This window comes from Megalobrama amblycephala, linkage group LG5 (assembly GCF_018812025.1).
Source record: "Megalobrama amblycephala isolate DHTTF-2021 linkage group LG5, ASM1881202v1, whole genome shotgun sequence".
In the NCBI taxonomy this organism is placed as follows: Eukaryota; Metazoa; Chordata; class Actinopteri; order Cypriniformes; family Xenocyprididae; genus Megalobrama; species Megalobrama amblycephala.
In genome coordinates this window covers 1,641,696-1,665,389 of record NC_063048.1, presented here as the reverse complement: position 1 = coordinate 1,665,389, position 23,694 = coordinate 1,641,696, and the positions used below count along the sequence as shown (strand labels likewise).

Below are 23,694 nucleotides of genomic sequence, written 5' to 3'. Positions count from 1 at the left end.
CATTAAATGGTGAATAAATTTGTATGGCCATGATGTGTCTTCCTACATGTTTAAGAAATTAAAAGCTACACACTCCATCAATTAGGGTTAGAAGAACTGTTGCCAAACATGTAACATGCTAGAAGCATAATAATCACTGCAATACTAATCCAACCATAGACTCTTAAGTATTTAAGTATTTAAATCCAAACAATTTATTTATTTATTTATTTATTTATTTTTTATCAGAGGTAATTTTCAACTTCTTTCAACCACATGAGACTTTGATGACAGCAATGAAATCATCAGTCATGACAATAAACCACTCAAAACCTCTAATAGGCACATTATTAGGACACAATGTCCACTGCATTACAATGACACCATAACATACAGTCTGATCGGTATTCAAAGAAACATGAATATTTCAATACATAAAGTGTTTAGGTTATGCAAAAATGCAATAGAACATTAAAGAGGAGGTCTTATCTATTGTGTTCTATATTCTACTGTATATACAAAAACCTTATACAAACAAAACATTGTTGTAGAACTTTGTTTATTCAACATATATATAATTCTCTTTCATTGTCTAATGATGCATAAATGTCTGTCAAGACAATACGAATGAAGCTACCTCATTGTGGATGACGCATGCAACACTGATTGGCACCACTTAATAATTTATACCATTTCACTGGATACAGGCAACTTTAGACCTTAAACGTATACCTTACAAACAGCATGTCTTATTTATGAGCTGATTACTTTAGTTTGACTTTTCAAAAGCGCTTGTATTATGTACTGTCTGCTAAAGCATTGTTGATGGAAGAGACACAATGCAGATGTTTTGCTTCCACATTTTATCATTTTCAACATGGTAACAGAAGGCATCAATTAATGCATCAGTGAAATGTAGACGTAGACATAGCTGTAGAAACTGACACACATTTTATCTTCAAAAATATGTTTTTGTATTTTGTATTATTATATTTCTTTATAATTTACCTAAATTAATTTCAATATTTTAAAAAAAAATTTCTGGAATTTCCTGAATAAGCTGAACTAGTATCACATTTCAGTACATTTGCATTGCAGATTACCACATGACACTGCTGGTTTGCCAAAGCTACATGTCGTCAGCTAGTCTGCAAGTTGCAGTTGGAACAAGACATCATCAATTATTGAAGCCAGAGTCAGTTTGATTTGTATCCTGACAATTACACATGCTTCTGTTCAAGCATCTTACAGTTGATGCAGACAGTTTTGAGGCAAAATTATATTTGAAAGAATGATTCCTGAAATCATGTGTGTTGTTGAGCAGAGTGTGCTATTACTTTACTAAGTGATCAGACCCACCATTTTCACCTTGTGTTTTATATAACAGGTTACTTTTCTCAGTGCAGATGAGGATATTACACTCTCATGCTCGATTATAAAAGCAATGTGTTTGCAAATAATACATTGTATTTAACTATTCTACATAGACTGATTTCCAGTTATTTTCAAGACCCAGCTCTTGTGTTTATAGGTTTAAACAATGATATTTTTAATTGAAAAATGTACAAAGTGAGAGACAAAAAAGGAGTAGAGAATCCTTGGTTACACTATAGGTGACTTTGTTAAATACTTGTATTATACTTTTAAGTACAGAGTAATATTAATTAAAACCTGTACTTTCTATAGGGTTAGGGTTTAGTTGTTATTTAGTTGTTAATACAGTAAACGCGGTAATATTGTGAAATATTATTACCATTTAAAATAACTGTTTTCTATGTGAATATTTTGTAAAATGTTAATTATTCCTGTGATCAAAGCTGAATTTTCAGCATAATTGCTCCAGTCTTTAGTGTCACATGATCCTTCAGAAAATTATGAAGCAGCACTACTGTTTTCAACATTGATAATAATCAGAAATGTTCCTTAAGCAGCAAATCAGCATATTAAATGATTTCTGATGGCTCAGACTCTGAAGAGACTCTTTCAAAAAACATAAAAATCCTACCAATCCCAAACCTTTGAACAGTAGTGTATATAAAAGTAGTGTATGTCAATACAACATGTTGCTTCTGCAGTTTACTGTTTAGTTGCTTTTTACCTGGTTTGTTACTCTGAGGATATGGCGTTATATAGTACTGGCTTGTCAAAGTCCCACATGATCTCTCTCATCAGGAACTAGTTCTAGTTACCAGTGTCTCGGGTTCAACACTCATACACTATTCATGGCCATATCACATCTCTCCTGACCATCTTCAGGCTTAGACCAAACCAGACTCTTTTTGAGTTACTTTTGTGGCCTCTCTGTTTCTGTCATCCAAATGTCAATAATGAGTATGTAGGCAAGTTATTTTAAAAGCATCTCAACATTGGAATCAGTTTGTTCTTCCTGCAAACTCCTAGATGTGATTCAGAAGAATCAAGAACCAGCTGCATTGGACGGTAAGTTTGCAGTCTCTTCAGACTTTACATGTGAGACGTTTGTATGCGCTGTGTGTCGTGGAAAAACAAACATTGCAATCCTAATGGCTGTAACTTAATGACAATGGCTTTCAGATTTGGCGTACCTGTTTGTGGTGTTGGTGTATTAATGAAAACATTAAACATAAAGGGAAATGTATTCGAATAAAAAGTTAATTCACATTTTTAGGATTCACAATTAGGATATTTCAGTGAAAGGGTATAGTTAAAAACAGTAATATTTAAATGTATCCAAAAATGCCTTCATATTGCAATGGGATTATTTCCTTTACAGTATAAAATCTTAATTTATAATTGGTGTTTAAATTATTAGAAGCTATAAAAAAATCTGTAAAAAGTATTGGTTTGTTTATCACTCTAGCTCTAAGTATCCATAGTTCTCAGAGTTGAATGTGTAGTTGGTAATAATCTTTGTTGTTCTTTCTGTCTTTCTTGCTCATTTACAACATTCATCATTCTCATTGTTTGTTTTAAAAACATTAAATTCCTCACGTATCTGCTAAATATTGATGGTTAGTTGGGGTAATCAACTTTATTGAATTACTGAAGGCAAATGACCTTTTTCTGGTTATTACTGTTGTATAAGTTAAATCGAAATGGAATGCATGAGAGAATAAAGCAACACAAAGTTCCTAAGAGATTAACGTTACATTTAAGATGTTTATGACAGATGTTTAACTTTTATTTTCCATTTCTTATGTTAAATACGATTATATATCCAGAGGATAACTCAAATTCATAACAATGAAGCGTAGCAAGCATCGTGCCTCCAAGGATGATGGCAAAGGTCAAGGTGAAAGCTTTTATTAACTTGTGTGAAAATGTTAAAATTATCATGAATTCTTTAACATTATTATTTAAGTATTATTTATAGTGGATAATGAATATATTGATATTGTTACATAATATTTAAATAGTAATATATTTAATAGATTATACTAAGCATTTTATGTGTGAATGTAGTGAAAAACATGAAAACCATAGTGCTGTTCATAATGACATTTCATCATGTTTGACTTGTTAAGATGAACCGGCCATTCTTGAGACCGAGGATATGAGGATGCCAGACCCGGATACCATCTCACTAGCATCAGTAACTGCTGTCACAACCAATGTCTCCAATAAGAGGTGACCAAAAATTATACACATAAATATTAAATATGATATTCTACATTACATTTATATATTATTTATGATATGTCCTAACATGATATATTAGTATATTCTAATGTAGTAGGTCAATCAACACTGTAATTTCTTCATCCAAAAATGCTCTAAATATTTTAGATCAAAGCCTGACATCAAGATTGAACCTAGTGCTGGAAGACCAATGGATTTCCAAGTATGTAAAACAGAAAGACAATGAAATATATCTCATCAAACACCCAATTAGCCACTCTTACAAATGTCAGTTACAATTTATTTTGATGATCCCCTTTATATATTCTGTCGACTATAAGTAACGTAGCACCTACAAGTCATCTAACTCATTAGTGTATTAGTTGAGTATTAGTAGACTGTTGTACTTGCAAAGTTACTCATAATCAGTAGAATGTCTGTTGGAGGACCATTTAAATAAAGTGTTCGCAGATATTTAGCACACAGTCTACTAATACTCTAAGGAGAGTTAGTTGACATGTAGTAGAAGTAGAATGTCTAAAGGGGACCATCAAATATCGTCTTAGATTACAACTGTAACCATGGTTCCCTGAAAAGGGAGCGAGGTGATGGGTTGGAGTAGCATCACAATGGGAACACTGCTGCATGTTTGCGTCTTGAAGCGCGTGTGAAATCACTCCAATAATGTGGCGAGACGTGTGTGACATCATGACCAGGAAGCTCTATAAATTGCACCTGGGCCAAACAATTGCAGTTTCTTATAGGCCGAAGCATGTCGGTCACAGCTATGCAGGAAGTATGGCTGGGCGATGCAACATTTCGTTCCCTTCTCAGGGAACCATGGTTACAGTCGTAACCTGAGCTGTTCCCTTTCGAGGGAACCCACTCTGTATTGGAGAAGCAACACAAAAGGGACATTAATACCCTCTCCACCATATTAACAAGTGCCTGTCTAGTGAGAATGATTTGAGCACAACTAAGACATGAGCTCCCGGGATCCCAGTGTGGAGCCCATATCCAGGTCATAAAACCTCACGAATATGTGTGGTGAGGACCAACCCGCCGCATCACACACTTTCTGCAGGGATACTTCTGACCATAAAGCTTTTGGTAGAGTGTGCCCTGACAGCCATAGGTGAAGGCACACCTCATAAGCAGGAGAAATAGCATCGACTATCCACTTGCTCATAGTTTGCTTGGTCGGTGGAGAATCCTTCCTAGGCGACCCAAAACACACAAACAACTGATTAGATTTTCTCCACAGAGCAGCTTTGTGGACATACGCATCTAGTGCTCTCACTGGGCACAATAAATTCAGCTTTTTCTGGTCCGACATCTGAAATGGAGGAGGACAAAAGGCTTGCAAGGTTATTGATCATGCAAAATTGGTAGGAACATTAGGTATTTAACCCAGTCTAGCGTGCAGAAATGATTCTGGTGCCCAGGGATGTACACTGCCCTCAGGGAGAGCAGCTTGCCCTGAGCCCACAGGAGGATTTATGTGCCAAGAGAGATGATGACCCCTCCTCAGACTTTGTGTTCCCTCTAGGATCGCTCCCCAGCTCAAATACCAAGCCGTGACCTTTACACGGCTTGCAGGCCTCAGCCTCATGGCACATGTAGGAAAAGAGGGTGTCTTCCCAATGACTCACCACCCAAAAGTATGTGGTAAGCAGCTATGGCCTCCACGTACACCTTCAGAGTGGAACCAATCCTGAAGGAACTCCAGTTAACTGGGTCCAACTGGTGATTTCCGCACCACGAAGTGAAGACTGTCCACTTCAAGGCAAATAGTTTCCTCATGGAGGGAGCTTTAAAATGTGGAAACAACCTCAGTTGAGAGACGAGAGTTTAGGGACTGGTCCCCCTCAGGGGCTAGACCCAAAGTTTCTACAGATCTGTGTGGGGGTGAAGGATTGTGCCCCCTGCCTGAGATAGAAGGTCCCTTCTAATGGGAATCTCCCAGGGGGAGCCATTGAGGAGAGACATCAGATCTGTGAACCACACTCAGGCCGGCCAGAACGAGGCTACTAGGAACTCTGTCCTGAGGAACCCTATCTAGAACTCCCGGGAGCAGAGTGATTGGGGGAAAAGCATACAGACGTAGTCTCGGCCATGTCGGTACCATGGCATCCAACCCCAGTGGGATGCATGAAGGAGAACCAGAGCAGATAGTGGGTCATTTCTTGAGATGCAAATTGGTCTACTTCCACCTGGCCAAACTCCTTCCAGATCAACTCCACCACATTGGGCCTCAGCCCCTGCCTCAACAGGATGTCTGCTCCCTGATTCTGGTACCCAGGAATTTACACTGCCCTCAGGGAGAGTAGTTTGCCCTGAGCCCACAGGAGTAATTATGTGCCAAGAGAGATGATGACCCCTCCACGATCTTTGTGTCCTCTAGGATCGCTCTCCAGCCAATGAGGGCGTCTGACGTAGGCGTTCTGCGATGACAGGTTTGCCCCAAAGGTCTAAAAATCGGACGCAACACCCTTCATTTTTTTTAACAAAGAAATACCAGCTGTAGAACCAGGACTCTCTCTTGGGTGGAGGAACACGTTCCTTCCCCAAGAGAGCTTTGACTTCTTCCTCCATTACCAGAGCCTGCTCAAGGCTTACCACTGTGGGTAGGACCCCGTTGAATTGAGAAGGATGAGAATCAAACTGCCAGATGGTCTACTAAGGGAACCAGCCTCTCGAAACTGGTCTCTGGTAATTTTTAAGTAGTCAGCTCACCGCCCTGAAGTGGATGACCAGCAGAGAACAACCGAACTGACTCCTCTATAACCCTCCTTGGAGGGAGCGAATCAGTGGCGCAACGTCTTTGGGTAGACACTGAGAACCGAAGTCGCTGGAAACCACTGTGCCCTGATGCACCAATAATGGCAGGGTAGGCAGAACAATCCTCTGAGGGCACTGAGAAGAAGCAGGCACCGTATGATGAGGTGTGAGCCCTCCAGAGGCGTCACCACTGGCGTCAGGACCTCTTAGCTGAAGCCTTCTTCTGATTTCACACATGCTTCAAGACACCAACATGCAGAGGTGTTCCCATAGCATTCGCAGAGCAAAATCCTTTGAAAGGGAACTGAATGTCTTTGCATTAGATATCAAAGCATATCAAAGCAGGGGCATTTATTGTAAATGAAGAGAAGAAGCCAAACATTTCACAAAAAAAGTTTGTTCGGTTTGAAATGCTAAAACAATAGATGTAGTGCTGAAAATGAAGGCAGTCAATATTGCATGATTTGTGCATTGGTGAAGCTTTAGTGGAATATGTATATAGTTAATGTGATTAAAAAAAAGTGATATACTACACCTGCAGATACAGATACTTGCTTTAATATTTTGTATGTTTGTAATTGTGGTGGTTTGGGGCCATTGTATATGTAGATACAATATACCACATACAGTAATTTGTGTTATGCCCCACTTTCCAGGTTAGTGTCACTGTTATTGAGGCTAGACAGCTGGTGGGATTGAACATGGATCCAGTGGTGTGTGTGGAAATTGGTGATGATAAAAAATATACTTCAATGAAGGAGTCGACCAACTGCCCTTACTACAATGAGGTATGGGATTGTAATATTGTCCAGTGGAAAATTAATGACTAAAGCAATAATTGGTTTGTAAGTGGTCTACTGAACTGTAATGGTTATATAAGCATTGTAAATTAAATGTTTTGAGAAAATTCATACTAAAACATTATATTATATGCATACTTTTTTTTGTAGTATTTCGTTTTCGACTTCCACGTTCCTCCTGATGTCATGTTTGACAAGATCCTGAAAGTATCAGTAAGTATCGTAGAATAACAGTTATAGAGTAGTTAAAGCTTCCCCTTGTGAAAAGACAACGAATGAAAGACTAGAACTCAAGCAAAATGGTGACAAAAAAAAAGACGGAAAACTAAACAAGACAAATTTAAGGGGGGGGGGGGGGTATCACACAGTTTCTGCCAATCTCATGTTAATCTTGAGTACATATAGAGTAACAATGCCTCATTCATATCCACGAAAAGTCTTTAGTTTTGTCATATCTATAAAAGATAGATACGCTAAACCGAGTCTCTCTGAAAAAAGCAGAGATCCTGGAGGCGTGTCTGCTGTCAGTGCTGTGGGCGGAGCTAAAGAGTCACGAGCGCGTGCAGCTTTTGCATAGAGATCGTCTGCTAGCTGCGACATCATTATAAATATAAAGGGAACAAAAACTTTCATGTTGTTTACATTATATGCATTTGTGCACCGATTGCCAACAAAACACAGACATCTGATGCAGCTTTACTAAATAAATCAGAATGCATGAAATAGCATTACACCCCCCCCCCCCCGCCGCCTTTTAAAGTAATTTTAATTAAAATGTGCATGTTACGTATTTAAATATTACACATTCTTAATGATGAAGTTGCAGTTTAGTACATTGAAAATGTAAAAGTTAAATGTAATATTGAATAATACACAAGTACTTTACATGTGCATTAGTATGTTAGTCAATATTAAAAAAGTGAACTTCTTTGTTGTATGACAAAAAATTATTAAAACAATGATTAATAAACTTTAAAGTCAAAATTTTGACATTACAAAATGCACTTTTTAAATATTGTCATGAAAGTGTACTCTCTTTAAATACACTTAAGTGGCCTTTTATTTCATTAATATATTATCTGCAAGAACAGTTTTTTAAAATATATATATATATTTCTAAGATCTGAAGAACACTACAAGTGCACCTTCAATACAATTAAGCACACTTCTTTTCCACAAGGGTGAGCTTTTTCATAAAAGATGATATTTTTAGTTTAGCATTAAGCTTCAATTTAAACTTGTTTTAAACTGTTTCAAAATAATGTGTCCTTTCAGGTTATTCACTCCAAGAATCTTTTGCGAAGTGGCACACTGGTTGGGAGCTTCAAGCTTGATGTGGGCACAGTATATTCACAACCTGGTAACTGGTTTTACATGTTTCTATATGAAGCTCTCAATTTCAGTAAAGACTACAGATTTTCAGCATTTTTGTTTTTCCTTTACAGAACATCAATTCTTCCACAAATGGGCCACTTTATGTGATCCCGATGACATCACTGCAGGATGCAAAGGTTACGTCAAGTGTGACATCGCAGTTGTTGCAAAGGGTGACACAATCAAAACTCCACACAAAGCAAATGAAAGAGATGAGGATGACATTGAGGGGTAAACAACCTATCCTAAATTGTTAATGTTATTATTAGTGTTGTTTTCTAAGGCAAGCATCACTGTTACTGTTTCTTACACTGAACAGACTCTAAACTCCAGTATTCTCAACTTGTTTGGACAGTCCTATGAACTAAATATTTACTGCAATACTATTTTATTCGTATATCATTTTAATCATACATTTGTATTCAATTTAATTCAGCTTTGGCCATCAGTGGTGAAAAACATTCAGATCACCTTAGCAATGCCCTGGCAATCGTGGCAGTGATTTTTTTCACCAATCACAGTTTCTGCAGGAAATGTGAAATACAAGTTTAGTCTGTCATACAACAATAAAAATGCAGAGGTCTCCCAGATATTTCCATATAACAGTAAATTTAAAGGCAATTCTATTTGCAGAAATGCACATCACTTCTTTTATTAATTTCTCTTCTTGTTCCAGAAACCTTCTGTTGCCGGAAGACGTCCCAGCTGAGCGGCAGTGGGCAAGATTTTATGTCAAAGTATACAGAGCCGAGGGGTTACCCAAAATGAACACCAGCATTATGGCAAATGTCAAAAAAGCTTTCATTGGAGAAAATAAGGACTTGGTTGATCCTTATGTCCAAGTGTTATTTGCAGGACAGAAGGTGGGCAGAATTCTTATTAATATACAGTGTATATACACACATTAAATTTTGTATTTTTTCCATCACAGCTGATTCACTATGTCCTTCATGTTAGTCAGGTGGTATTAGAGGGAGGGATATTCTTATTCCAGAGAACATTTGATTGAACAACAACCTCTGTAGTTCAAGATGACCCTTGTGAAAAAGAAGTACGCTTAATTGTACTGAATCTGCACTTGTAGTGTACTTCAGATCTTAAAAGTATAAAACTGTACTAGCAGATAATATAAGATTAATGAAATAAAGGCCACTTAAGCGTATGTAAAGAGAGTACATGACTGTTTCCTAGCACACTTAAATTCACTTTTTAAAAAGTGCACTTTGTAGTCATGTAAAAAGTTTTACTTGAAAGTGTATTTTAAATCGTTGTGTTTTAATAATATTTTGTCATGCTTTAAATAAGTACACTTATTTGGATGTGTTGACTAACATACTAAAGCACATGTAAAGAACTTGGTTATAATTTTAACTGTATAATGTGTTATTTGACTACATTTAAAGTTAAGGTTACACTTTATTTTATAATTACACAATGTACAGTGTAATTATACATTTAGATACTGAGTAATAATTAACTGCATGTACCTACTATAGGGTTAGGATTAGGACTGGCGTTTAGTTTAGGGTTGGTTGCATGTAATTATGCATCATTTAATGTGTAACAAGGACATCGTAAATTGGGTAGCACTTTATTTTACAGTGCAGTAGTTACATTGTAATTACTCAAACAAGTACAGAGTACTATTAATTAACTACATGTACTTACTATAGAGTTACAGTTAGTTAGGGTTAGTTACTTGTAATTATGCATAATTTACTGTTATTACTATAATAATTACATGTAGTAACGTGTAACTACAGCACTGTAAAATAAAGTGTTACCCTTTATTTTACAGTCCTGTTACCCATGTACATACTATGTACTTATTATAGTAATTGCAATAACTGGGTAATAACTAGGTACTAACCCTTAAACCTAACCTTAACCAATGTAGTTACCTTATAGTACTTTCTTAGGTAAGTACACTGTAAGTACATGTAAGTGCATGTACTGTAAAATAAAGTGCAACTGTAAATTGTAGTGTTACCAAAGTTAATATATTTTAAATGTACTAAATTGCAACTGCGTCTTTATAAATATGTAAATACATGCCATACAAGTTTCAATAGAAATGACATTAAAGTATATTTTAGTTTACCATAAAAACTTGGCAGTACGTTTGACAGTATGCTTTAACCAAATTTCAAAGACAATAGAAGTAATTATGAAATTACACATAAAAATGTATTTAAGTGCTACTTAAGTGGGACAAAACACTCCTTTTTAAATTATGCTAAAGTGTACTTCTTTTTACAAGGGGAAGCATCAGTATCTTTTGTCCATTGTCCTTTGGGAGAAAGACTACAGTGTGCATATTGGCTAAAACCTAACTTTTAGAAGTACACTAATATTTAGATGACATCAAATCTAACAGACAGTTACAAAACTCAATTTCATGGTGTCTTTATTGGGCCAAGTGGACACAGGTGATGCAGACTGATATTTTTATCTGTCCTCAATGCAGGGAAAAACTTCAATTCAGAAGAGCAGCTATGAGCCGATCTGGAATGAGCAGATCGTTTTCACTGAGCAGTTTCCACCACTGTGCCGGAGAATGAAACTCCAGATCCGCGATTCAGATAAAGTGAACGATGTGGCCATCGGAACGCACTTCATTGACCTGCGGAAGATTGCTAATGATGGAGACAAAGGTAAAAAGTCAGCAAAGTCTGCAAAATAACATTTCCTATGTCTTTCTTATTACATTTTGCTTCGGATGCTCAATCACAGAAGCCATAACTACACTGCCGTTCATTATAAAATTATTGTAATGCAGTAAAAACACTGACACTATCGAATGAGAACAAAACTGTATTGAGCTAAATAATAACACTATTGTTTTCTGTACAACTGTGACAAAAAATATAACATCTAAATTAACTGGTTTTATTCAAGCCAAAATATTATTTAATATTGCTGAATCAACCTAAATACATTAATTTATACCAACAAAATTGATTATTATGGGTTAAATCAAGTAAAAAGACCCATCTATTTAAGATAACAGTTGCAGGTTACCACTTTTTGCAGTGTAGTTGAATCAAATTAGTTTCATAATTGAACTGAATTGAATCAACATTGATCTGGATTGAACTGAATAATAGAGCTGCTTTACAGCTAAACTGAACTCATTTTATAATTGATGAATTCTAGTCTAGTTATTGAACTGACTATTCAAAAGATGACTTGACTTGACAAACATCTAGAAAAATCATTGAATGTTATTAATCAAAAGGTCAAATATTTATCCTGCTTCCATTCGTAGGCTTTCTTCCAACTCTGGGCCCGGCTTGGGTCAACATGTACGGTTCCACACGCAGTTACACGCTCATGGATGAGTACCAGGACCTGAATGAAGGACAAGGGGAAGGGGTGTCGTTCCGGGCTCGTCTGCTGATCAGTCTGGCTGTAGAGATACTGGACACCTCCTCTCCTGAAGTAATGACCTCCACCGAGGTACAGGTGGAGGGGATATCCAACATCTCAGATGTAAGTGATCCACAGACGGGGGGGTTCGACAGGCCAATTACAGTGAATAATTAATTGTCTTTATTTATCTCCCTTCATTATTCATTTAGCAGTAATACTCATAGTAGTTCTTTGTGTGCAAGACAATCATCTGCACAGCCAAAGTTAGGCTTCATTCTGCATGTGACTTGCTGTTAAAAATTAATCATTCGGAGAAAAGTTTCACAACTCCTCCAGAATTATTTATGAGCACAATGACTTTTTTTTTTGTCTAATCTTAGGAAGGCCCTCATATGCACAAAACATTATTTAATCAATTGTTTGTTGCTTATATCTAGAATGCCACGGGAAAAATTGAGGAATTCTTCCTCTATGGATGTTTCCTTGAGGCTACTATGATTGACAGGAAGATTGGAGACAAACCCATCAACTTTGAGGTTACAATAGGTAAATCTATGGTAGACTAGTTATCAGTCTTTAAAGTTATATGTATGAATTTGGCAGATGCTCTTTTCTGAAGCGAATTACATTGAATTGAAGGTCTATACTTTATCAGTTAATGCATTCCCTAGGAATCAAACCCATGACCTTGACGTTGCTGGCACCTTTATCTACTCATTGAGCTACAGGAATAGCTATTGCAATAAACTGCAGTCAGAGTTGTCTACCATTCTGAATGTTACTGAATTGAGCTAGTAAACAGGAAGAACGTATTAATTATTTTAAAAGAAATGTAGTGAGTGTTGTTAACAGTTTATTGTCAATATGAATGAAACAATTTTTTGTTTTGGTTGATTCAAAACAAATTCAAACTCATGAATCTAGATGTACCCAGTTTTTTCATGCACAGAGCATTAATTGTCTGTCACGTGATCACAGAGACAAACAGGTAAAATCCAAGTGGAGCTTTAATTGGGCAATCCAAGAACATAATCAGACAGGCAGGGATCAAAAATCCATAGAGCAGTCAACAGAAAACAAAGAAAACAAACAGAGAAACCGGTGACCTGAACTGAAACCTCAATAACAAAAGCAGAAACAAACAGGGAATAAATAGACAGACACTAATCATCGAACACAAAACAGCTGGGTGTAATGACAGGATAATGAGTCCGGGAAGTGTGTTATGGGAAATGGAGTTCACAGGTGTGGTGAGGAACAGTCCGGGTTGGAGTGCCCTCTAGTGGCTAATTTGGGCACTCCAACTGGTGCTCATGACATCGTCACTAAGACAAACTAAATATATGCATTGTTGTTCATTCAGTGTATAAACAAATTTGGAATGTCAATGAAAATGTTACCAAGTATCATCCAAAACTATCATATCTAGTCACTTATATAAATACATTGTATGCAAATTATTTACTGGTGAGAAATACTGACCATGTTAATAGGGAGAAACTAAGAACAATTGTCCTGACATATAGGTCCCTATTTTAACGATTTAAGCACATGGTCTGAAGTGCATGATGCACTTAGGGCGTGTCCGAATCCACTTTTGCTAGTTTAACGATGGAAAAAATGTTTGGCGCACCAGGCGCATGGTCCAAAAGGGTTGTTCCTATCCTCTTAATGAGTAATGGGTGTGTTTTGGGCATAATGTGCAATAAACCAATCAGAGTCTCATCTCTCGTTCCCTTTAAAAGCCAGTTAAGCTCACACCATGATGGATTTGCTATTTACATGGCGGAATTTGCAAGCGGAAAGACTAAGAGGAATCCTTTTATTTTTAATATTTGGCATGTTTGTGTGTTGCTGTGTGTCCCTGTGTGTGTAACACCAGAGTGTACACGCATTGTGCACTCGCCTATAGGCACATATTACTAATGCACTCTTTAAATAACAAAAAAATACTGGGCCATTGACTTTAGAGCAGGTTTTTTGGGTCAATGGTGAAGTCGTTTTTCAGTTCCTCAAAATAGCAACACGCCAACAATGCACCTGAACACTCCTTGTTTTCAGACCAGCACGCCCATGGGTGGACAGATGGACACGAGTGCATTTGCTATTTAAACAATGTGGCTCTGGACATGAAAATGATAACTGTATCAGGCTGAAACAAGCAAAAACACTTGCGTTGTGCCTGGCATCGCATTGTGCCGGGTGTATGATAGGGCTCCTAAACTTCGTTAAATTGAATAGTTATATTTAATATAATGTATCACCATATTTTTGTTACATGTCAAATCCCAGTTTAATATACAATTCAACTATAAGTATTATGTACACTTGTACACTGTATAGTTTGATCCCCCCTGCTGTCTACACATTGATCTGTTTGTTTGAGCAGTTTGACTCAATCGAAGACATTAAATGGCTGAGTTTTGGAGTGGGAAACCTGTTTGAAAACAATCATCATTTTTAGTGGCACAGAAATTATACACTTCACCTTTATGCAAATAATGAAATGAATCTGGGAAATGTGTCAGATACCTACCTCATTAAACTATCGTCTCAACACAAGGAAACTACGGCAGTGACCTTGATACTCCAACCAAGCCAAAAACAAAGAAGAAGAAGGGTGGCGATGGCGATGAAGAGTCGGAGCTCATTCAGGGCTCGAGTGACGAGGAGATGGATGATGGTGAAGACATTTCTTCAGTTTCCTCCACCCCTCCAATGAAACCAGTCATCACCGACAGGTTTAATCACTGATCCTGCTAATCCAAAACTCATCTATTTTTTTTTGCCTTTTGCTGCAAATTCATGTGAAATATCTTGTTTATTTATTCTGCAGAAATTATTTCCACCTCCCCTACTTTGAGAGGAAGCCCTGCATCTATATCAAGAGCTGGTGGCAGGACCAAAGAAGACGGCTTTATAATGCGAACATCATGGACAACATTGCAGACAAATTGGTAATAAATCAATGAATATTTGTTATATTAGTTGCTGAAATATTGATATTTTTACTGTTTTTACTTTTATTTTAATCTTAAGGCAAGCCTCTAAAAGACTAAAAATATTTAACTTAACTACACTCAAAAAAATAACTTGTTGGTCTAACTTAATTCAATTATGACACCTATTTCCACACAGTTGAACTGATTTATTTGAACTTAAGATAGGTTAATTGTACTGATGAGTAAAATTCATGGTAATTGAATGAGATCACACCAGTTTCATTTGACATATTCTGTGAATGTTTCCTGAACATAATTCATCTTGTTGATCCAACCAGTGCTATTGCAATTCAGACTGGTGCCCTTGTGCAGTGTTGCTCAAGTTTTCTGCACTTTTAAGGAAATGGAAAGACCTGTTAGTGTTTAAGTGTTTAATGTTTAGTTATTTTGAACATTTAAAAGAGTTTGTAGCGTATATATATAAAAAATTTTTTGTTACCATCATGGTGAAGATGTGCGCTTGTGCTTAGGTTGTGAATAGCTGTTGTACACAGACATGTTTCATGACCATGAGAGGAATAAAGCTGATGACATATTAGACTGTGTAAATTATGTGCTGGCCTCAAACTAATTTATTTATATTTCTATAAAAACTAAACTAAAATATCACTTTTCATATGCTAAGTAACATTTATAGCATGCAAGTAATGATCAGGTAAAGAACTTCTCATCACTGGCTTTAGCACAGTTAAAGCTTGTTGAGAACAACATAGATTTATTTCATGCAGCCACCCATAGCCTAACCACAAGGTCTACACTTCAGCATAATGGTAACCTCAAAAAAATCGACATAACAAACTCTTTTAAATGTCAAATATAACTGAACATCAAACTTTAAAAGGTATTTCCCTTTACTAAAAACACATTAAACAGCACTTAAGTTCAACATTTACTGTCCTGATCTTTCCCTACGCAAAGCATGCTGGGAACTAGAAATCCACTGCCCAGTTTCAATCAATGCAACATAAATGATTCATGTCATCCCAACACAAATGGTTTAGGTTAACCTAACATTTTGCAAATTTAATTTCATTTAACGTAATACAATTGAGTGCAAATGCCAATTAAGTAAAAAACTAAAGATTTGTGTTGGTTCAGCTTATTTTATTTAAATAAACTGAACAAGCAGCTAGAATAATTTTTTTGAGTGTAATTTAACTAATTAATATCACCATACTTACGTGCATAAAGAAAATAGTTTTGCATTACAAGTTTTCTAAAATATGTTTAAAATGCAAGTTAGACACTATGCAATAAGTTTCATAATATGTATAAATTGAAATCTATAGATGCAAATAGACAGTGTAATTAAATAAACATTTAAATGTGCATTTTTTAAATATGTTTTATTTCCACTAGTCTTAAGGAAGACATGTTATGGAAGCAAAATCTCAAACTTGACCAGTGCATGAAAAAAACAATGGTTTTTGCCTGTAGTGTCTTGCCTTAAATCTAATTTTCATTGTAATATATAATAATAATCCTGGTTACAGTTGATCTGTGAAAATACATCCATACGTTTACATTGCATCCTTGCTCTGTATCATTTTATAGGAAGAAGGGTTAAATGATGTGCAGGAGATCATCAAAACAGAGAAGGCCTATCCTGAGCGCAGACTCAGAGGAGTCCTGGAGGAGCTCAGCAACGGCTGCAGGTTAGCAAACATGTTTTTCTGCAGATCATGAGCCAGTTATGAGTTGTTCTCTGGAAATGGTGTCATTTGTGCTTCATTTGTGTTCCTGTGACATATTGCATGACATGTGGACTTAATAAATTCTTATCTTGAGCAAAATAAGCAAGCTGACATTCAGTACAATCTATATATTTTATTTTGAATATATACAAATGCCATTTACATCTTTTAGTTTGTCAAGAGATTTAAAGTCATCATGAAATCAAAATTGACCCTATTTACTTTGTTAGTGCATATTACTAGTCTTGTGGTGAACAATTAATCTGTGCAAGTTACACCGAAAAAAAAATGTTTGTCATGGTAATCTTTAATCAAAATCTGCTTCCGATCTGGAATGGCGTTTCTTCTCAGATGACGTCAGTTTGACGGCTTGGGTTGAAAATGCGTAAACTACTCCAATCCAACCGTTAGTCTGCTATGAGTGAGAGATGGAGAGGAGGAGCGCTAAAGTAAAACTCTGCCCTCTATTCAATATTCCGTTTCACTTGGAAATACGTCACAACACTGGAGAAAAGTCGTTTTGCAACTTCCGGTTAACGGGAACTTTAAAGCACAACTTTTGAAGATGTCTGTACATGCTCTAGAATGTAAGAACAAGCCTTATTAAATCTGGAAATAAAGCAAAATAACAGAGAAAAAAGATAATTAGACCTCAGATGCCATGTCCGTAATTTATCTGGCAATAATTCAATCTCAAACGGATTCATTTAGAGAGTTTATTACCCCCCCAGCTGCATGACATCATTTACCAACATGGATATTTTGCGACAATAAGGTTTTGAGAAACGTTGTGACTAGCTAGTTGATTTATTCAACGATGAAGCAGCAAGTTAGTTATTGTGCAGGAAACACAACTCTGTTTAGTTCCTGTCTCTATGAAGCTCCTCCTTCTGAAATGCACAATGTGCTCTGATTGGTCGGTTGGAGCAGTGTGTTGTGATTGGTCAGTGCTTCAAGCGTGTTTGGGAAATGTCCCACCCTTTACCATAACCGCCAGTTTCAGAAACACTGATATAGAGAAGAACTCCTGCTGGAGGGACTTGCAACATTACACACTAAAGAAAGATGAACATGGAAAAAAGCATAATAGGTCATCTTTTATACTGATGTAATTGACAGGTTTAAGGTTAGGTCTAGGGTTAGTTACATGAGCAATATCACACTCATAGCCGTGCGACATGGCTCTATATCAGCACGGCTGTGATTTGGCCATAGGTAATCATAGCCGTGCTGATATAGAGCCATATTGCACGGCTACGAGTGTGATATTGCATTTATACAACAGTTCGATGGCACAAGTGTGTAAATAAATAAGAAACAACAATGGATTGTCTTTAAAAACTCCTTTGTGAGGAACTACTTCCTTCCGCCATGGATTCAAATCTCAAGTTGACAGTTTAACAGTTGAGCCCAAGCCTCTGTTACTAATTCTACAACGTCACTTCAGAACTAATGAAAGTACGTTCAGTCTCTTCATTGAAACTCATTGTAATATGTAGAGTATTATGAGAGAAGATCGCCTGAATGAATGCTTTACCTGCATCTAGATGATATTTTTCAGGTCAATCTTATATTCATAATCACAAAATAAGTTTGAATGTCCAATGAGGAAAGCGATATCTTTGTCTTTGTCCTTTTAACATTTAAGAGGATTTCCCATGATAGTGCTAGTCAATGCATATGTCAGTTGAGTCTCGTAAGATGTTTAAAGTAAAAACAACGTCCTTGTTTCCTTGTTTCAGTCCATTTCAATATAAAAGTCTTTGCGACTGACTGACTCACTCATAAAGACAGTCAATGAAACTTTCACTGAAGTCGAAATCACGAACTCTTTCCCAATACCAAAAAATATGGCATGTTATTTATATAAAATATTATTTACTGAACAATAATATTTAAATTAACAATAGCCATTATAACAATATAAGAAGTAAAATAGGAAATAAACACAAGAAAACAGTTCAGTCAAAAGTACAAAAGCAGCGCTTTAGTTAGTACAGGATTTAATTTCAATGTAAATAAAGTTATGAAACTTAATATAGCCCTTAAGCCAAATCTATTAGCTCTGGAACAAGTAATAGATTAATAAGATCAAAGATTGCCCCGTTTGATACACCCAAAATGAATTATACCTCATGTTTAACTACTATCTACATAAGAGCAAGGGGGTGGATGGCTGGAAAGACCACTCAGCCAATCAGATTTGAGAACCAGAACGAAATGTTGAATAAAAATAAATAACTAATAGTACTTTGCATGGCTTTAACCACATATTTATGATTGGCATTTGAAAAACCCATATTTGTTGACCACAAATCTTGGGTCAGCTATATTTTTACATATACATTAGGGCTTACTTGTGGTTTGCTTTGGTACATTTTTAAATGAAATCCTGAAATTTTGAGGCACAAATGGCACCTGACAACGTTTCCTGAGACGGCTGTTATATTTTCACAAAACCTTATCATTGCACCATTTTTTATATCTCTAGAGGAAGGATATATTAATAGTGAATTTCATATCTCTTTCAGTACCTTTGTAACTTTGGCAAACAATGACCAGAATCAGGCCGGGAAGACAAAACTGGACCGGGAGAGGGTGAAATTATGCATGCAGGAACTGGTAAAACACTCAGCAGCTGTTACAAGTAAATGCTATTAATAACTAATGTTAAAATATGACTCTGTTTCTGATGGCTTTTTTTATGTCTGTTGCTGACAGGAAAATATGGGCCAGCAAGCAAAGACCATGCGGTCACAAGTGAAGAAAAGCAACGTGAAAGACAAAATAAAACTTGCACAAAACTTTCTCCACAAGCTGAGATTCTTGTCCGATGAGGTAGTGCACAAAATGCTTGGTTATATGGGCATATAGATGAATTCAAATCAGTGTAAAAATATTAATGTAAATTCTTTTGGTTTTTCATCATAGCCACAACATAGCGTTCCAGATATTTACATATGGATGATAAGCAACAACAAACGCATTGCATATGCCCGCGTTCCCTCCAAAGACATCCTCTTCTCTTCTGTCGAGGAAGAAACCGGAAAGGACTGTGGGAAGGTCCAGACGATCTTTTTTAAGGTTGGTATGAATGCACTCTGAACATGTCTTAAAAACTGTAATTACCACATTATTATGCCAGAACACTTATCTTGAAAGGGGCCATATCATGGGGAATCAAGTTTTCCTTCATGTATTATGAAAACAACTCAAGACTCACTCCCCTATTGAAGCTAAGCTGCCAAAACGGCTTGTGATGAACGTATCAGCGTTTGACTGCATTACAACAGCAATCAGGTTATCAGAAACGTGTCCTGTTCAATCACAGTGAGCTATTAATGAAGAAACATGATGCACGCTATTATTCTTTAACAACTGATACGAGTGAAATAAGGTAAAGAGTGTGAAAGCTTGTGATGTTCCAGTCTATGTGAGTCGCTGCCGCTCTGTAGATCCTTCTGAAGAATTCAAATGTTACAAACCAGTGACTCGAGTGTATTTGCAATAAGATTCCTGATCATTAAGTGAGTGACATCACAAACCCTAAAATTACATAAACCACGCCCCCGAGAACACACAACAAAGGGGGCGGGGCCATGTTGGGCTGCTTTAGAGAAGAGGAAGAGTTGTTGTAGTAGAGTGTTGTTGTCATGCCGTCATTTTACGGCGGACTGCTTCACAAACGAGGGTCAATTCAACACAAAAGATGAACATGACGGCACATGCTAGTGGATGAGTTGAATCAACTCCACAGCAACTACATCAATTTATCCACTAACCATTCAGAAACGTCCAGTTTCATTCTAAAAGTTGTAACTTCTTCCTGAGTCTCTCCATCAGTGTCGACTCCGGTTTGAACAATGTAAGGCTGAACACTTTCGTCATTTTGGCTGCGTGAGATTCTCCAGCTTTGTTGTTGTTGAGCTGTTAAAGCTCCACCCTCTTCTGGAAAGGGGGTGGGAGCAGCAGCTCATTTGCATTTAAAGGGACACACACAAAAACGGCGTGTTTTTGCTCACACCCAAATAGGGGCAAATTTGACAAGCTATAATAAATGATCTGTGGGGGATTTTGAGCTGAAACTTCATAGACACATTCTGGAGACACCTTGTAAAAGGGGCATGATAGGTCCCTTTTAATATTTCTTTTTATCAGACTTTATAACTTGCAATTGGAACTGTTTCTAATTAGACTATTACTAATTCTGACTTTATTCTCAGAATTGAGAATCTGACTTTATAACAAAAAAAAGTCAGAATTGTGGTTTATAATATTGCAATTGAGGGGGAAAAGTCAGAACTGTGACTTTATTTCTCGCAATTCTGACCTTTTTTTCAGAATTGGGATTCTGACTCGCAATTGTGAGTTTATGTCTCACAATTCTTAATGAAAAAACTTAGAATTGTGAGATATAAACTTGGAATTGTGCAAAAAAAGGGTTGCAATTACCTTATTTATTTGTTTATTTATTTATTTATTTTTATTCTGTGGCGGAAACAAGCTTCCATACAAGGCAGCATAAAACAAGCCTAGAATAAAAAATATGATATGATACCTTTAATTGGCTTTTACTGAACTTTTACTTGATATATGCTTGGTTTCATAGACAAGGCTTAAGCCTAGTCCCAGACCATCAAATGCTCAAATTTGAGTTGTCTTCACTGAAAGCAACTTGCATCAACATATCTTAAAATATGTCAGTGACATTGTTTTGTCTCAAGATCCAGTAATGTTTTTTTTCTAAGACACGTTTATAAGAGCTACTTGAATGTCCTTATTGAACTAAGGCCTAATCCTGGCTCAATCTAAGCCCTGTCTGTGGAACCAGGCCATACCTTAGCATCAAGTATTAATTTACTCTGCTCTTCCTCTTTCTAGCTTCCTGGTAAGAAAAGTTTTGGACCTGCAGGCTGGACCGTTCAGGCTAAAACTGAGCTGTACCTGTGGCTCGGCCTGAGCAGGCAGCGCAAAGACTACTTGAACGGGCTTCCTAATGGCTTTGAGGAGAACAGGGCAGTAAAAGGGCCTGGCGTACAGTCCTCGCCCCCCATCAGCCTGATGTACACCAGTAAGACCCCGATGCATTTATATGACTGGCTTCAGATTGTCTAGGTAATAGATAGTTGATGATAACTCTTTTATTTTATCCCAAAAGTGAAGCAGATCTTCCAGCTGAGGGTTCACATGTATCAGGCTCGAAGTCTGTTTGCGGCAGACAGCACAGGCCTGTCAGACCCGTTTGCCAGGGTTTTCTTTTCTACTCACAGTCAAGTCACAGAGGTGAGAGAAAAGATTCATGGCAATTTGTCAACATGCTATTGACATTTTACCTTAATGTGCAAATTTAAGAAACATGTGAAGCACATCTGAAAGACTTGTTTGGTGAGAATTTATTTTACAGTACATGCACTTACAGTGTACTTACCACAAAACTACTGAGTAATGTAAGGGGAAGTGTTAAATGCTGTATGATAAAATTTATATTAATAAAACTACACTTAAAAAAGTTTAATTAAATTGCAATTCAACATCGTGTTTGCTACGGTACATCAACTCAAGTTTCATATTCAGGAACTAAAATCGAAAAATAGATTATCAATTATGTTCCACACCAAGTTTAAAGACATTCGAAGGATGATATAATAGCTGATTATTTCTCTCAGGTCCTGAATGAGACGTTGTGTCCTACATGGGATCAGCTGCTGGTGTTCGATAATGTGGAGCTCTATGGCGAGGCTGGTGAACTGAGAGACGATCCTCCTATAATCGTCATCGAGATCTATGACCAGGACACTGTCGTGAGTGTTTTTCATTCCCTTCTGCTTTTCATGCTGTAACGTTCATAAATGTGCTTCAATCTCATTCTGCTTCTCAAGGGAAAAGCCGACTTCATGGGTAGGACATTCGCTAAACCTATAACCAAGATGTCAGATGAGCATTACGGGCCGCCACGCTTCCCTCCTCAGCTGGAGTACTACCAGATCTACCGTGGAAACGGCACTGCAGGAGAAATGCTGGCAGCCTTTGAACTGCTACAGGTGCATCTCACAGTGCCAAGAAACCTTAGTCTGTGTGTGTGTGTGTGTGTGTGTGTGTGTGTGTGTGTGTGTGTGTGTGTGTGTGTGTGTGTGTGTGTGCATATATATCATGTACTGTGGAAATCTTTCAGATTGGACCAGCTGGAAAAGCCGACCTGCCTCCAATAGATGGACCTTCAGATATCGATCGTGGTCCAATCCTGCCTGTTCCTATTGGCATAAGACCCGTCTTGAGTAAATACCGAATTGAGGTGAGTTGCTCGTAGTAGTACAGCTACTGCACAGGAACCATTCAGAATCTATTGCTGATTCTTAAATATTATTTGTACACATCTTGTAAAATTTAAATGATATTGTAAAGAGGTGCACAGTCATGCATGACCTAATTTCACCAAGTACATTCATGTTCTGGATCAACAACTTTATTGATCCTGGAACAAAATTCCAATCAACCAATCAGATGTGAGGGACAAGTTTATAGTTTATGTCAGTTTAGGTTTAGGTGCTTCTACTTAAGTGTTATTTACCTATAATTTCCCTCTGATTTTAGGGATAACTTATGGGTAGGGTTAACTTTAGGGAAAGGGATATGGTTAATACTACATTTTTGGACAGGAATGTTGTTCCAGGATCAACAAAATATGTTGAGCCAACTCAGCATAATAACTCAAGATGTACCAGACTTATTATGAGATGGCACACTTTTTACTATATATATATATGTGTGTGTAGTTAACATTTGTAATGGATGTGCCCTCATACTGATCACGTATATGTGACACTGTCATCCATAAATGGATATAAAAATAAAAGTTTTCGGACCCACTTTATATTAAGTGGCCTTAACTACTATGCACTTACATTTAAATTAATCATTTGATACAATGCACTTATTGTGTGCATACATGTTTTTACATTGTACTTATATTTTAAAAACACCTGCATGTAATTACATCTGTAATTAATTTCTGTAATTACATTTATAATTACACTGTTGACCCATCCCTTACACCTTACCCCTACCCTTAAACCTACCCAAACCACCAAAGCTTTC

At 36.9% G+C, this 23,694-nt stretch overlaps 1 protein-coding gene across 1 annotated transcript in view; it reads left to right on the top strand.

The window, feature by feature from the left end:
• The first annotated feature begins 2,279 nt into the window (after nucleotides 1–2,279).
• Nucleotides 2,280–23,694, top strand: part of LOC125268288 (otoferlin) — a 40,031-nt gene continuing 18,616 nt past the window's right edge. Inside the window, 23 exon segments of the mRNA XM_048190356.1 lie at nucleotides 2,280–2,418; nucleotides 3,180–3,250; nucleotides 3,483–3,585; nucleotides 3,745–3,799; nucleotides 7,014–7,145; nucleotides 7,308–7,370; nucleotides 8,433–8,517; nucleotides 8,603–8,762; nucleotides 9,208–9,394; nucleotides 10,999–11,185; nucleotides 11,800–12,023; nucleotides 12,341–12,449; nucleotides 14,467–14,644; nucleotides 14,740–14,860; nucleotides 16,460–16,560; nucleotides 19,131–19,221; nucleotides 19,321–19,437; nucleotides 19,531–19,683; nucleotides 21,481–21,670; nucleotides 21,758–21,882; nucleotides 22,266–22,400; nucleotides 22,479–22,640; nucleotides 22,772–22,891. Coding sequence (XP_048046313.1) covers nucleotides 3,202–3,250; nucleotides 3,483–3,585; nucleotides 3,745–3,799; nucleotides 7,014–7,145; nucleotides 7,308–7,370; nucleotides 8,433–8,517; nucleotides 8,603–8,762; nucleotides 9,208–9,394; nucleotides 10,999–11,185; nucleotides 11,800–12,023; nucleotides 12,341–12,449; nucleotides 14,467–14,644; nucleotides 14,740–14,860; nucleotides 16,460–16,560; nucleotides 19,131–19,221; nucleotides 19,321–19,437; nucleotides 19,531–19,683; nucleotides 21,481–21,670; nucleotides 21,758–21,882; nucleotides 22,266–22,400; nucleotides 22,479–22,640; nucleotides 22,772–22,891 — 2,847 coding nt within the window. The 5' untranslated portion in view covers nucleotides 2,280–2,418; nucleotides 3,180–3,201.